Source organism: Columba livia, chromosome 4 (genome assembly GCF_036013475.1).
Source record: "Columba livia isolate bColLiv1 breed racing homer chromosome 4, bColLiv1.pat.W.v2, whole genome shotgun sequence".
NCBI lineage: Eukaryota > Metazoa > Chordata > Aves > Columbiformes > Columbidae > Columba > Columba livia.
In genome coordinates, this window is record NC_088605.1 from 58,770,542 (window position 1) to 58,786,769 (window position 16,228).

The 16,228-nt window shown below is 37.2% G+C and overlaps 1 protein-coding gene across 10 annotated transcripts in view; it reads left to right on the forward strand.

The window, feature by feature from the left end:
* Positions 1 to 16,228, forward strand: part of INPP4B (inositol polyphosphate-4-phosphatase type II B) — a 310,584-nt gene that overhangs the window by 139,720 nt on the left and 154,636 nt on the right. For 8 of the 10 annotated variants that reach the window (XM_065061987.1, XM_065061989.1, XM_065061993.1 and 5 more), the window contains 2 exons: positions 3,726 to 3,844; positions 5,702 to 5,818. In XM_065061987.1, coding sequence (XP_064918059.1) covers positions 3,726 to 3,844; positions 5,702 to 5,818 — 236 coding nt within the window. Of the gene's footprint in view, positions 1 to 3,466; positions 3,845 to 5,701; positions 5,819 to 9,762; positions 9,782 to 16,228 lie in introns of those variants that run through there. The other 2 variants (XM_065061996.1, XM_065061995.1) reach the window with 2 other exon arrangements.

Here is a 16,228-nt window from a genome sequence, read left to right on the forward strand (position 1 = left end):
ATTCTGTTTGCTTTTTTTCCTTTAGAAAATAAAAATTGAAGAATAACAATGATTAAATGTTAGCTGTTTTAAGGCATTTTAAATGGTAAGGCAGTTTTATATGTAGACCACAGAATTTTGCAAAATACTAAGTATATATTTGTAAAAATATTCCAGAGTAATTCTTCCAGCCTTTCATCTTGTTCTACATAAGTGTTTACTTTGCTGTATGTCTTTCCTTCTTTTTCTTTGCTTGCTATGTAGAGTTCTTTCTTCTTACCATCTTATATTTTTTCTTTGTTGATATAAAAGCATAAATGATTCCTAATGCAGTTCTTCCTTAAACATTCATTATACACTGATAGTCTTAGCAGAGATGGGATCACCAGGGGAATGGATTACTCAGGCTTTTATACACTGAGTCAACAGTCACAATGAGTAGATTCATATACTTTTGGCGTGTAAGTACAAGCTGTCACTTCAGTTCACTGAGTTTTGTTGATGAGTTTTTCCAGAATTAATTCAAGCATAGTGAAGTATTGAAAAATAATGCAATGATGGAAAGTATGTTGATGTTGTTACTTGCTTTCACTGTGTTACGTTTGCAGTTAAGAAGACAGCCTTAGCATGCCTTTCATGTTTGTATTTTTGAATAGTATGTCAATAATACCCAACAGATACATTTAAATATATAACATTTAACTGGTATTTCACCTTCATCGCTATGTAATGATTCACTTTGTCCGAAGTCTGATGACTATTTCTTTGAGAAGACCTAGAGTTTTTCAGAGGTACTGCTAAGTAAAATATTTCAAAGGGCAATAGCACAGTGTGGGGCTGTGGGACTTGCCAGGCTGTGAACAGGATATAACAAACTTCTGTTCTTTGGCATCAGCTTAAAAGTAGTCCTTATGTTTTGTTGAACGTTTCATTTGGGCTGTTTTTAAGGGAAGTGATGCACGGTGGCTTGAACTAACAAAATCTGTGTCATACCAAATCTTCAGTTCTCTGCCAGCAACAACCTTACTGGACATGCTCTCTGACCGAAAGGGCAGTTGTGAGCAGCAGTAACCCAATGGAGAGACAAATAACTCTCTCATCATAGTAGATGCAGGTTTCATGTAATGTAATTTTTCATTTGTCCTTCGGCACTGGGGTATCCCAGAGTATTCTGATACTTTGTGCTGATCCTCCCCATCGGAGATATGCAGATAAATTATCTTCATGTCAGCTCCAACTAATGAAATTCATGATCAAGTAGCTAGGCTGCCTTTTTACAAGAACATGATCTAATGACTGGATTGCCCAATGATCACAGAAATTAAATGTTTTCTATGCTCAGATATCACCAAGATGGTGACCACTTAGCACAAATCTTCTTTCTTGTTAAAGACTTATCATTAGGATAAGAGCCTGTGCTCTTGTCTGCTAAAAGAATTTGCGATATCTGATTAATGTATTTGAGACATCCTGCAAGTAAATCAGGCTGTTATTTGTGGGAAATTTACCTCAGTTTATCATGTGTTAGTACTTTTTACAAGAGTTAGCTGTAGGGTTCCTGCCAGAGTCAGTGGTGTTGTTTTGGGGGGATTTTATTGTTGTTTTTCTTAATTTTCTCTCTCTTTGTGGTTTTCTCTGCTGGTGTATTATTGTCAGCCTTGGAGGTCTATTGAATTGTGAGCTTGCTGGCCCTTCCTTTGTGGTGGGTGTGAAAAATGTGACTATTAGTGTTTCAGCTTCTGCTAGTGAGCATGAACTCTCTTGCTATCTCTCTGAAGCGGTGTGCTATAGTGTGCTATATGCTTAAAAAAACCCTGTTATTGAGTAGAACGTTTAAGGATTGGGTGGTGGTGTAAGATGAGGGTTTGTGGGGGGAAAAGGCTGCCTCTGGAAATGTCAGTGATCTGATATGGCATTTGTGGTCAGCTTTAGAGAGGATATAGTTCCAATAGGCAGGTGTGTGCCCAACCTTTTGTGCTTTGGTAACTGCTTTTCAGTAAACCTATTTGTATAATTCATAAGGTCATATCAAGTAGTGCTAATATTTAGAGTAATTTCGATAATGGAGTGAGCCTTAGTGGCAAAGAATTGCTGGCAACTTGCTATTCAAGTCTGCTGCTGTTATATCAGCTGTTTCATGAAGACTCCATCATTTACCCAACTTTTTCCATCAAATTATGGTAGGGTCAGTTTGAGACTGTCTACTAAAAGTTATCATTGGAAATTTGGGCTAACGCAAAAAAACTTCAAAATATTCTGGAAGGGTTAGATTTGTTTTCTTGTTCCCTTTTAACCATTACAGAAGAGTGGTAAAAGAGCTTCAGCCAAGTTTCCTTTTATTTCCTCAAGCAGCAGATCAAAGCTCAAAGGAGAAAACACCACCACTACCACCACACCAACCAAACCAAACCACCACCAACAAAAACCCCAAAGACACAACAAAAACAAAACCACAAGCAAAACAAAGAACAACAACCAACCAACCAAACAAAAAAAACCCCACCAAAAAAGACACCACAAAATCAACCAACCAAAACCAACAAAAAATATGAACTGAGCTGAGTTGGCCTTTTGTGTGTATCAGAGCTTTCTTTGCCTTGGTTTCTCATCAGAGCAGGTTTGCTTGTGCTGAGGATGATCTGACTTGCCTTTTAAAGTGTTACGGTCAGCTGCACTTGAGGAAGCCACCAGTTAACAGTGACTCCTGGAAAGTGTCCTCAGCTCTTTTTTGACAATTAGCCTCTCTGAAACCAGAGGCTTTTCTTCCCTCAGGCTTCTGAGATCCCAGTGTGGTTTGTCACACTTGCAGAAAAATTGGATAGATCCTGTCACAGTGTTCACTGTTGCATATTCTTTATTGAAGAAGGTGAGGTGGGTGGGTATTGCTTTTGAGGCAATATATGCCCTGTTAGCCTGCATCCCCTCTGCAGAGCAGCCAACAATACCTTTGTTTCTTTTTTCATCCTTTTTATTTCTTTCATGCTTTTGTCTTTTTGGTTAGAAGGCATGAGGTGTGTTCGTATAGAGTCAGCTCAGTCACCTACATGACTGTGAGCCCAGAATAAAAATAAATTACTAAACAAGAACTGAATTTCCCTGTATTTATCAGGTAAAATATGTTTTAATAGTGATGTCATATAGCCAGAATACAATTATTCTTCTCATTTACATGCCATTCACTGACAAAAGAATTGGTTATGTTAGTGTCTGCTTTTAGTTTTGTGGATTTTTACTCTGTGATTAATTCTACTAAAAAGTTCATAACATAGTATGACACTATATAACCTAATCACTGATAGCGTTTAACTGGTTTAGAATGTTTAAAATGTACTGTGAAAACACGTTTCACATGTACTGTGAAAATTGTCAGACAAGAGACGATCAAGTTAGGCTGCTAAGAGAGATTTCGTGGCAAATTAAATGAATGCTTATGTAAAATTACCCACTGTTGCAATGTGTGTGTGCGTATGCGCATGCACATTCATATAGTGGAGCTGATGAGCCTCTGGCAGGGAGCTTTGCAGAAGCTGAAGTATTTTTAGTGGAAACGAAATCTCAGTTCAGTTCTGCAGCATGTGACTTCCTATTTCTGCATGTTACTTCCAAGGGACTTCCTCTGTTAAATCGGCTTGTCTCGAGAGGTTTAGTGTGGAGCCGGAGTGTGGTCTGCTTTGTCCTGTGCCTGTGACAGCGCTTTCCCAGAGTTTTCTTTTGAGTATTTTATTTTTATTTTGTACTGTCTCCAGCATGCAAGGATCTAGTGTCTGCGACCCGTGATCGGAAGCTGAATACGTTCATACAAGTCTCAGTGGTGCACCCAGCAGAGCACATTTTGACGAGGTATTCAAGCACTGAAATCGTGGAGGTGAGAGTCTTTCTTATTCAATTAACGTGCTGATTAATGAATTGCTCGTTTCTTCTGTAGAAAGTGAATGAGAAATAAAACAAGTTAGTGCATAGTCTTAGGTACACCCTGGCAGTTAGCAAAGCATACCTAAGAGTGTTCTGTAGTTCTTGGCATTTAACCAGGGTAAACAGTTAGAAATGAACTTGGCTTTCATGAAAGCTCTGTTGTGCTAGCAGAAGCGTAGAAACTACTCCAGTTCTCCAGACATAGGTCTAGAATGAAACGGGGAATAGTTAGTCTCATTAAAGGATAAGGCAATGCAAAGTGAAGCTAAATTAAGAGTACAGTGACTTTGCAAAGTATTTTTAAATTACAGAAGAAGAAAGGTGTATTTTATGGTCTGTTATCCTATCTGTGTTTCTTGTTCTATTTTTTTGATCGGAAAGTTGATGCTTTTGTAATTTGAAAAATAGTAGCTTACTTCTGTAACTAGGGCAAAGTGTGTATATGTCATGTCTGTGATTTGATATAAAATAATTAGAAACTTCAATCACATATTACAGCAAAAGTTGTCTGAGGCTGCTCTACTAGTCTTTGTTTTGCCCCGTGAGCATCAGTGTCAGAATGAGCAAAGGTTGTTCACAGAGAAAATTATTTAACTGTGATCACACAATGTAGGTGTAACTTGCTTAAATTACTGGAGAGACTCATTAAGAACAGGGAAGTCTCAATGTAAACACACACTCTATTTTACCAAAGGCTTGTTTTGACTGTTGAATACATTTAGAATGTTTCATGAGATTTTTGTGTGATCTTGCAGTTTCAACCAGCTACTAATTAAGTTGTTATGGTTTCAGTGATCAACCATTCTGAAACTGCTTCATTCAAATATCTTGTATCTGGTCAGGATGTTTTGTTACTGACTGTATGGAATGATGTTGTGCAGAAGATGGTTTTGCTTTGCCTTTGTTTGTTTTGTTATAGAAGTTGATGCATTTCCTAAGACAATGTCCTAGTTCTGAATGAATCCATTAATTTATTGTGTCAGGGTCTAAGCTTCCTTCGTAGTCAAGCTTTGGGGAGGGGAAGGTGAAGGCATGGAAAAGTTAATTTGAGTTAAAAAACCACAACACGTTTATAATATAAAATTATTCATATTAGTCAATAGAAAATTTAAGGATATTAGCCTAGTAATCTTCGGAAGGTAACTATAATTAAACACTCAGAAATTACAAGCAACGTTTTATATGATTCATTTAATTGTTTATATATCTGAAGCTATAATAGAGTTGCTTCTGTGACAGCTTTTAAACATAATCATAATGTTACAGATCATAGGAATGTTATTTTACTCTAGTGCTGCTTACAGAAGGGCATTGTAATCCTGTCCCTGGAAATTAGTAACCTTAACATAATACAGGGAGTTTCTATGGCATTTCTATAGATGTTTTATTGTAACTTTTTTGTGTGTTCAAGTTATCTTTTTTTTTTTTCCATTTAAATTAATATGAAACTGAAGTACTTTCAGAAAGTGTCATGGGAGAAAGAAAGGGATTGTTTATTACAGGTTGTGTTCCAGATACTGATACCTGCTGGCTGAACTCTTGAAAGGCATGTTGCTAGGCTCTACTTCAGAAGTAATTAATATATTTTCCAGTTAAAAAAACTTTCCATAAAGCTTTTTGAAAACTTTCCTGAGAAAATTTTAATGTTGTCCAGATTTTTTACAGACTAGATAATACTTAGCTGTTAGTATCTCTCTGCTGTAGAAAGCTGACTTATTTTAAAGAGCCCACAGTTTTTGTACATCCATAATGGCCTGTACTACACATTGCACAGCTGTTACCTTACCGAATGTTTACTCACATTACACAGGGTACAAGAGATCCACTGTTTTTGACTGGTGTGACATTCCCACCGGAATACCCCATCTATGAGGAGACTAAAATAAAACTGACAGTCTACGATGTCAAAGATAAATCGCAAGACACAGTAAGTGCTTTGTTTTTGTTGCTTGCATAGATCTTATTGAGATTTAAGTTTTTTGCCATGTTGTTCTTTGGCTATCTTTAGCAAGTCTGCAAACTGGGTAAATAGATTTGTGTAGAATAGGTTTTGCTCTTCTCTTATATCTAAAATGTACTTTATTTTTTGTTACCGTATTAGAGAATAGAGAAAGAAAACCATGCACTTAAGATGGACGCTTTGCTATTATTTAATTGGTTACATGAATCAGCTCAGGTATTCTTGGCAAATAGAAGATAACTCTTGTGTGCTTTTTGAAACCACAGAACGTATGAAATAGATTGAGATAACACCCACTATAAACAGTATTTTAGAGATATGTTTCTGAAAATGTTTTATTAATACTTATGCCCAAACCAGGATGAGAATAAAGCCTGTAACCTGATGTATGAGATAATCATATTTTATTTTAGTATCTTGCATGGTGATATCTGCAGCTCTCCTGTGGCTGCTGTTATTGATTTGTAAGGGTCCAAAATCATTGTGGCACTGCTAAGGGTGAATCATGTTGGGTTCCAGTGTGGTGCATTTCTGGTTACACTGTCGTCCTCTTATGCTGAGAAACAGTTACTCACTCCACAGGATATATGGAGGTCAGTGGGACTATTTGAGTGATTTAACTGCCAAATATAGAACTTGAGTGTCTCTTTAAGTGCCATAGGTGATCTAAGACAGCCTTACAGAGCTAGGAGATATCATAGGGCCTGTGGAAGATGTATGTTTTTCTTCTGTGGCATCTGGAGTCCAGCTGATAGTTTTCTCTTGAGCATCCAAAATGTCTCTTGACACCTTTATTTGATTACTGAATTGTTCTTTATGTGTCTATAATTGGCCCCCAATATGATTAAAGACCATACAAGCTCATGTCATGACTGTATATGCGTTCATTATCCGTAAGAAGGAAATTAAAGGCATAATTTACAACTTGAGACTGTCTTTGAACTGCTTACAAAAGTTAAGTTGTAGGTTCAGAGGACTACTTTTTTTTTTAAGGTAGAAAATAATGGATATATTTGTTTTAATTTTGGACCTTTGTGAACAAACAGATTAGAACTCTCTCTCCTCACTGTGTTCTTTAATGGGAATGTGTGGAATATTTTAGACAAATAACCTGGATTTCTTTTGATTTATAGACTTCATGTTTTTTTTTTTTTTTTTTTTTTTTGTTTAAGAATACCTGGAGAAGAGACTTGTACGCACATTTTTAAAATATATATGTTTTAATTTGGGGTTTTTGTGTAGACTATGGGGGCTTAAAATGGGATCTGCTGTTTATTCAATAGAGTTGTCACCTGTGCACAGATACAGTAATTGAGTGAAAGGAATTTGACTTTGTCCCTTCTGTTCAATTTTTTTTTTTTTGTGACTGATAGATGATGGAAAATAATATCCTATCTCTAAGTGATTTCATAGGGCTATTTCTGTCCTCCTATTCTTCTAGTTGCAGACTTACACTGCCTCTTATACAGGGCAAGATAAATATGAAAGATTTAGCCTGGAGGATTAATGTAATTTGATAGGTTTTTGCAAACTTTGAAGAACTTCTTAAAAGTGCTCTTTACAATTGTAGTACAGGACTAGAGTCTCTCCCAGATAATCCCATTAATGTAGCTTGTCAGTCATGAGAGAGAGAGAGACACTATGTACACATCAGCTATGTAGTTCCTATGTAAAACATTCCAGATCTATAGTTTATAGTACCTTTTTGTAGGGGAAAGTGTTAGTCCCATCTCTGGTTTACATCTATTTAGACTTCTTTAATTTTCAGCCTTTTTAGAACTGCATGTAGGTAAGAAAAAATGAAATAAGCTCTAAGATTTAAATCAAGGTAGACTGCAGCATGTGTGAATTACCCTGAACCACCCAGGTCACGACTTCATTTGTGGCAATATTTGGACTTCTGTTTACGTCCTGGAATATCGGTGATGATAAAACTAATGTCATGACTTCCTTTATTGTAGTTGGAAGCCATACACTTTTCTATTAATTCAGGTGACTATTTTGAGTCTGAAGGTGTATATAGATTCAGAAAAGTCAGGTTTACATGAGGTGTGACTTGATGCCATTAACAGCATAGCTGTAGCCGCACAGCCATCAGTGCTTGCTTCTTGACTCAAGAAGTGTGATGTGTCCCTTTGGCACTAAGCCTGTTCCAAGTTCTGTGGCTTCACAGTTCTGATTATCAAGGCTACAATAAAACTGGCTTTCTTGATCTTCAAAAACTGCTGCCACAGGTTACACCTGCAACACATAGCTGCGTTGTTCCTCCAAACAGGCAAGGAATCCACTTGGGGCTGGAGGGGGAAGCCAAGGTGTGCTCTGCTGTTCTCAGCCGTGCTTCCAGACCACTCACCAGCTTGTACAAGTGCACACTGATAGCAGAATAAACCTTGGATCTGACTGCAAAATATTTTGCAGAATTTGACCAAAAGCTACTGTAATTTCTACAGCACCAGGGCTATATTACAAGTTACTTCAGTTAACCAGTTCCAAGTAGCTAATATCCCTCATCACACTGCAATTCAAATGCATACTTATTTACTTTGTAGTTAAAAGGAGACTAAAGGAAGTAAATTCTGTGCATTAATGAAGCTCAGCAGGATTTTACTGCCACCAATAGAAGACTGTAGAGAAGATGAGGAGAAGGCAGTGGGTACATCATAGGGTAAAGTGCATTTTTTCTCCCTAAATCTGTCTTTGTCTATACAAGAGAATTAGATCTCATTTTCAAATACATTGTTTTTTACTATAATATGAAAATAAATAGCTATTGCTCAGTTTGTGCTCATAGCTCATAATGCTAAAGTGAAAGGGGATGCTCCTCAGTGAGACATGACTGTGATTTTTTTTTTTGCACTGCTGACTTGCAACTTGTGCTGCACTTTTTAAAGAGATTTAGAAATAGCCTTGCAATTCTTGCATTCCTGGACCAGAAAGCAGATAGTTAACTTTACTCTTGCCTGTCATTTAACTTAAATTATATAAGAAGTGCAGTTTAATTATATTGAGGTACTGTGTTGCTTCTATCACATTCACTGTGCTTGACACACTGGATGTTCTAACTGCACTTTTCACTTTTTATGCATGTCTGTCTGATGTTAAGCATAATTATATCTTGGCTGCATCAGGCTTTCTGTAATTGATGGTTTTTAATACAATGAAACTGGTTTTGTTGTTTTGTGTGGTTTTTTTTTGGCTAGCCTTCCTAAGTTAAAGTGATTGGTTTTCATGTAAATAGAAACTTTTAATAGTGCTATTCCTACTTTGATATAGTTGGAATAAAGAAGTTAGAGTGTGTTTATGAAGCAAGGAGGTTGTAGCATGGAGGGTGTTGGTCCCTTCTCCCGAGTATCAAGTGATAGAAGAGGAAACGGCCTCAAGTTGTGCCAAGGGAGGTTTAGATTGGATATTAGGAAAAACTTCTTCATGGAAAGGGTTGTCAGGCATGCATAAAAAGCAGTGGTTAGTGCCATATTCTGAAAAATATACAGTGACATCTGTTTCTACATTGCAGAGATTTTCCTCCAATATCGTTATGGGCAAATTTATGTTTCACTGGCTGGGGTTGCACTGTCTTCAAGATTTTTTTGGTAGTTGGGTTTTGTCTTAATGCTGGGCTGTACCTGTTCTTTAAGTAATTGTCCAAGAAAATCAGAATTAGAGGTTCATATGCTGTTAAAATATTGTCTCTGTGCCACTTTTGCACAGCGATACTTACCTTTCCCATAAGCATGCAGGTACAACTCTCACGTGGCAGACCTGCAGAAAATACAAAATAAATGTATTTGTGTTACATTAAGAGGAAGAAATGCCTAGCGGCTCGTTTGGATGGCAGCAGTCTTTCTGTTCTCTGTTTAGAATATATAGCCTTGTGTCCTGCAGCAAGCGTTCTGAACTTCATTGTGGATAGCAATGTGGATATATTTTTAGGTAAGTACTGTAACATTTAGCTACAGTGAGGCTTTTATTTGTTTGTTTTCTAAGATTGGTTCTTCTGTTGCCACATCTACATCTGATTTGTGTTGGTTTAATGCAGTTACACCTATAGCTTAAGTTCTTACTACACTGGCTTTACTATCTGTAAGGTGGTTTTGGAAATGTTTGCATCTTGTGTGATGGGACTCCATTTGTTTTAATGCAACAAGATCTTGAGGTAAACAGTGCTGTAATGTTCTGGTGTGACATTCAGTGAGTCAGGCCAGCTCCTTTTGATCCACATGTGGAGAAGCGCTGGAAGCAGAAGACACAAACAACTTTCTGTATCTGGTCTCTGCAGCAGCCCTTTGGTGGTTCCTTTTCCCTTTAGGTAGAGACGGAAACCGGGTAGCTTGAGGAGAAGCTTCAAAAACAAAGACTTGATATATCAACTAGAGATAGAGACTTAAGGGATGCTTTTGCTGTTTCTCTTGAATAGCAGCAGGTAGATATAATCTCCTTTGGATATAAATACTAGAATTCACATGTGATATTGCACATACGAACAACCATGCAGATGCTGCCTCTTCAGAGCAAGGAGAAACTGTGCATAAATAAGGCAATTGAAATATTACACATTCTACAGCCTGGCCTTGCATTTGTGATTTCTCAAATTTTCTCGTAATCACTGGGAGTAAAATTAGATGAATTTGATAATTCTAGGACTAGTAGGGTTACCAGTAGGATTTTAGATATGGGAACATACATTATAAAGTAACAATTTTAGATTAGGCTTCAAACTACTTGTCTTTTAACTGTTGAGGTTTGAATCATCTATTAAACTTGCTCACTATGAAAGAAACGTTGCACAAGGTTTTTCTTTGTGTGTTTCTTGATATTGCACGTATCCTTGTTAAAATCAAACCACACCAGAGTGAGTTGGAAATGAAGACTGTCTGTCACACAAGAGGCATTTTGGGTTCAGTTGTGAAGCCAAATCCGAAGTGACAGCATTCTGCATTCCCTCGTGAGCATGGATCTGTATCATGAGACCACCACACAGTTTGGTGGGGTGTTTGCCATCTCTGCTTGAAGAGGTCGGTGACTTGAAGGTTAGGAAAACTGCAGAGCAGCATGTGAAATGCTTTAGCAGAGTTAAACATGGAAGCTTGCTCCCACCTGCCCACACTATGGCTGTACCAGGGTGCTCTTAGTCTTCCACTCTTGTGAACACTAGAACTACTGGACCTTTTTTCTTTTTCTTTAAAACTTGAAGCAGCGTGCAAGTGCTCTACTTTCTTTAAAGAAAAAGCACTTCATTTTCTTTGCTTTTCTTAATTGTCTCAGTTCTGTTCACTGTCATGTCTGCAGGATTTGTAGAGAAATATTGCCTTAAATTAGAAACTTTTATTATCACATTCTTCTTAAAAGAGCAGGACTATATAGTACCGTGGTCCTACATGCAGAAATACTTACAATAAATCTTTAGTCAGTCATGTTTCTTTTACAAATAATGTAATTTTTTTCACTGATATATACTTGATGATAGATTAAGTTTTTCCTTTTGTGTCAAACTATGTATTTGTACTAAATGCCATTATTAAAGATACCGGGGTGGGAGGAAATGTTTTTTATTCTCCTGCGCATGTGCATGTGGAAGGCACCTGAGGTGGTGTTGTCAGTCTTTCTCAGTATATTTTAAAAGTCTCGATATGTAAAGGAAAATTCTAACTGCTGACTTTCATTTGGGTTTAGATTGAAATAAAATCTTTCTTTGAAGTGGCTGAGGGTATAAGAAGGTTTCATATATCTTAGTGAATCCATAGGAGAATTGAGGATAAGTGTCAAGACCAGGAAATTTACAGGTGTGTTTAACTTAAAGTCCATTTGTAGCCCATTTGCTCCCAGCCCTTGAAAATTCAATGAGAGGATTTAGCTTTGCAAAAATCTCTCTCTTTGAAAGCATCCCTCTTTTCTTCCAGTTGTTTCTCCTACCCTTATATTATTTTTTTTTCTTAATTGAGGCAAACTTCTCCCTATTGCTGTATCTTCAAGAAAAGTTGTAATCTACTGTTTGTTAATTTTCCGTTTTCTTTTTCTTTTCTACCTAATCAAATCAAATGCTACTGAAGCTTTGCATCAGGCAAAGGATTGCTCCAAGAACTGACTCTTTGAAAAACTGTTGTAAAGCTACATAGTGATGAGACCAGTTGTATTCTGTTAAAATGTAAAGGGATGCTGTGGAAATTGCTTAGAAATGAAGGACCCAAATAAGAAATGATAATATTTTCTTGTAGATTTTATTTTAACCAGCTAAGGATTTCAGCAACACATAGGTGTGATGGTTTTAACCTCTGTAGCACTGTCCAGAAAGCTTGGAAATGTGTTGTCCTGCTAGGAGTACTTTGGATATGTATATTCATAGATACACTTCATTGCTCCCTCCCTCACTAGACCAGCACAGCAAACATCAGAGTAGTTAAACAAATCCAAGGCCATTCTTGCATTGCTCTGTCATTTCTGATGATGACTTTTTGGTTTCAAGGGGTGCATGCCTAGTATAGAAAGCCAGGATGTTTTCCTCTGAAATATGCACACCACGGTGAATAAGAGAAAGGAAAGCGTGGCACAATGTTTCTGTAGTCAGTGTGGAGCCACCTAACTGTCAAAATAATGAGCTCAGATTAAGGAATGTGCTTTTGTCCCTTCCAATGGTTGATCTGCTTTCCTTCCCAGTGCTTTGGACCTGGGCATCCCCTGGGCAAAGCCCTGGGAGGGGTGACTGGTGTTCCCCAGAATGGTAACTGGCTCTCCCAGCAGCCTGGATACTACAGGCCCTGCGGGCAGCCCAGGCACTCTGCAAGCATGAAGGATTTCCTTGTACTAAATGCAGCAACGTGGGAACGTTTGAATGACTCAAAGGACAAGATTTGTCTGTTCTTGTTGGTGATTTCCCTTTTTTGTCAGGTTAATCCAATCACAACAGCACAAACTCTAAAATCTGCGAAGGGGGAACTGACATTCAAGAAACTAGTGAGGTGTTTGCCATTAGCTGCAGCTACTTAGAACCGTGATACATACAACAGTTGGCATGTTTACCTATAGTTGATGTGTGGTTTATAAACGAGGGGCACTTCCTGCAGGTGAAAAAAAAAAAGCAGAAAAATTATTATGTGTTTTTCTGGTATGGAAAGGCCCATTTTTGCCTATTGGACTAATTTTTAGTACCTTCTTTACCTATAAAATGGATGTCTCTCTTGTTAACATAGAATCACTTCTAACTTTAAGTGGATACATTGAACTCCTTAAAAAAAATCACAACTGTGAGCTCCTGTCTATTTTTTCATGTTTTCTATGCTTTTGTAAAATACAGCTATAGAATACTCTTTCTATTACAAGTAATTGTCTTTATACTGCAGGAAAAAATGTTCATGCCTTCTCCTTTACTTCTAGCCAGGATTGTACGTTAATGGAATTGAATTAACTGTAGAAACTGTGTTAAATATTGAGGGGAGGAAGAAAAAAAAAATAAATCAGTGTTTATAGTATAGCTTTTGCCTCTTAATCTGCACTAAGGAATTTCCATTTCTCTCAAAGCCCAGTTCACTACTAATGGAAATAATTCAGTGCCTTCCTGAAATTATTTATATTTTTATAATATTTGTTATCTTAACTTTTTAGCATCTTGAAAATCAAATGTATCTGTTCTCATGTTCCTAACCATCTCCCTTCATAGCAAGGCACTTAAAATATTTGTCAAATGGCAGATACAGTGAAAAAATATTTCTGCATAACATTTAGATGCAATAAGGATTGAAAGGATGAAAAGAAATGTAAATGAAAGAGTGGTAAGTCTGCTCTTGCTTTCATGCTTTGAAAGCAGGTAGTTAAAAACAGTTCGGAAACAGATTTTTCTTTAAAAGTTTTAAGGGGTGTGTATTCTGGGGAATTGAAACCAGAACAAATTCAATCTATTAAAACAGACTTTTCTCCATCTACCATGTCTCACAGAAGTGTTCATTACAGGTATGGATATGCTTGTACCATTAGATGTTTGCATTTGAAATTTTGTACCTATGAAGGAAAGCTGAGTAAATAATTCTATTTAAAAATCTAGTAAGAATCATATACATTGGACATTAACATGAGGCTTCATCATCTTTGAGTTTTCGTTAGTATAGTAAATTGCTCCAAGTAAACTAGTTAAATGTTTTGTATTATGCTGTATTTAAAATATTTGAGTAATAGACATGAAGGGTGTGTGTAATCATTTAGGAATTCCAATGCCATTAGAAATGCATGTATCATTGAATTTTACAGTAATCATAGCCTCCTTATGTAATAGTTATTCAGTATATTACAGAAAAAAAATCCCATATTGCTGGAATTCTCCATGCTTGGCTTTCTTCATGCCAGAAATGAGGATTTTGGTTTGATCTGTTCTTTGTTTTGCCCTTTTCACCACAGTTTGTGTGATTGAAAAGGGAAGAAAAAACCCCTGCTTTCTGACATGCAGTTTTTGAGAAAGTGTGTGCAGCTTGCATAGTGATGGCTGCAGAGCTAGGAAAAGGAAGGACAAATTTAGTCTGTAGCATGGTCAAAATTTCATGCTTTGGGTTCTTTTATAGTGTCTGTCTTACCCAAATTGAGAAGGTGGGGGAAGCTCTTGAAAAATCTCAACAGTGCATATATGTCAATGAACATCATAAACATCAACAACTGAACTCAATATTTCAGTGTACAAAGCAGTTACCATCTTGAATAGAGCATCGGCTTCTTCGTAGTGTTACGGCACTCTCTGGTTTATGGGACAGGTTTCCTTTCGCTGAGGAGTGAACTCACTTCCTTCACCCTAGATATGTTGTTAATACTTTTTGATGAAATCATGGATCATTACCAAGAAATCACTGGCACAGTGACATTAGCTATGATTATATATATGTATATTTCCCCCAGCATTCTGGTGTGTTGAGAATTTGGTAGATTTCTTTTTTTTTTTTTCTCTCCCAGAGTTCTTTTCATCAAAGTCCTGATATTTTTAAAGCAAACATAGCTGAAGATTTTTATAGTATCACACAGCTGTTGATGTTTATTCTTACAGTCTTACTGTCCTGAAATTCTTTGTCATATATACAGTCTCGCTGTGTGTATATATTTATTTATTTATGTATTTTCCCTTCCATTCAAAGTAGGGAACACTATAGCTTTGTAATTTATTTGAATTTTAGAGGGTGTGTGACCATAGTGTTATAGTTCCTTCCGCTAGTTTTGTTTTTCTTCCCCAGCTTCCTCTGCAGGTTTCAGCACATTTCTATACGGCACAGTATTGATAACTGTTGTAATCGTTCATGGAGCTATCAAGGTAACTTAGTTTAGAGCAAAATCACAGATATCAATTAGCAAAGACTGTTCTATCAGTTTTGACTGTAAAACTTACACTTGTGCGACCTTCATGTGAAATTTAGAGGACTTTCACTGAGGACAAATTAGAGAAATGCATTTTGTCTACAAGATTATAAGCGGGCATGTTGTCAAACACACCAAAGAGTAGTATGTTTGTACCAATTCTAGCGGATGTTTTCTTGTGAGATACGACAACAGGTCTTTGAGGATGTGTGTATTACATTGAGCTGACTTGCTATGTACAATCATTTCTGGTGGAGGCTGAAGTCTTTGTGTGTCTCACTGTTATATGTGGTTTTCTACATTGCTCAGTGTTTTGGTTGCACAGCATTTGTCACTCAATTGTTATTAGGTGATGAAAAGATAACCTCTGGATCTCTGTGGAGTAGAAGTGAGAGCAGAGGGTACTGCCTTATCTCTGGATCTATTAACATAAAATTATGCAGGTGTTACTGTTGAGCAAGTTTGTGTGTAATACTTGCACCAAAATCTGGGAAGAGGACCAGAAACAGCATTGGACCTCCTCTGTTGTATGTTCCTTACTTTACCCTTCAGAAGTTTTACTGGGAGTGCTAGAAGCCATCAACAGTACTGATCTTTTTTTCTGGCTGCACTGAGATATAAAAGTTTATTCATTTGATTGCAACAGCATCTGCACCCTGAGCAGCTGTATGGATCCATTTTGTCTTAAACTGCAGATTCAGAAGTTTGGGTTGGGGGAGGGCCATTTCTCTGCTGAGATTACTTCAGACGTGATTGTCTGCTTCCTGACAGAAAATCTGTGTCGTGTGGGATAAATGTGATTTATTTCCTGTAGAAGGCAGCAGTCAGTATGTCTTCAAGATGCTCGGAAGGCTTGGATTTTGACACACAGCTGCCTTAGTGAAATGGAGCATGGAGGTCCTTGATTTGTTATAGCTATAGATTCTCATTGCCTCTGTTCCTGGGGAATAACTTGGCAGCTTTTCAAAAAGAAGTAATTGCAAGGCTCTCGCTCAAGAAATTATCTCTGAATGTGGAAGCTCTAGACAGTTACTGCCCAATTATTGCTACCCTGTT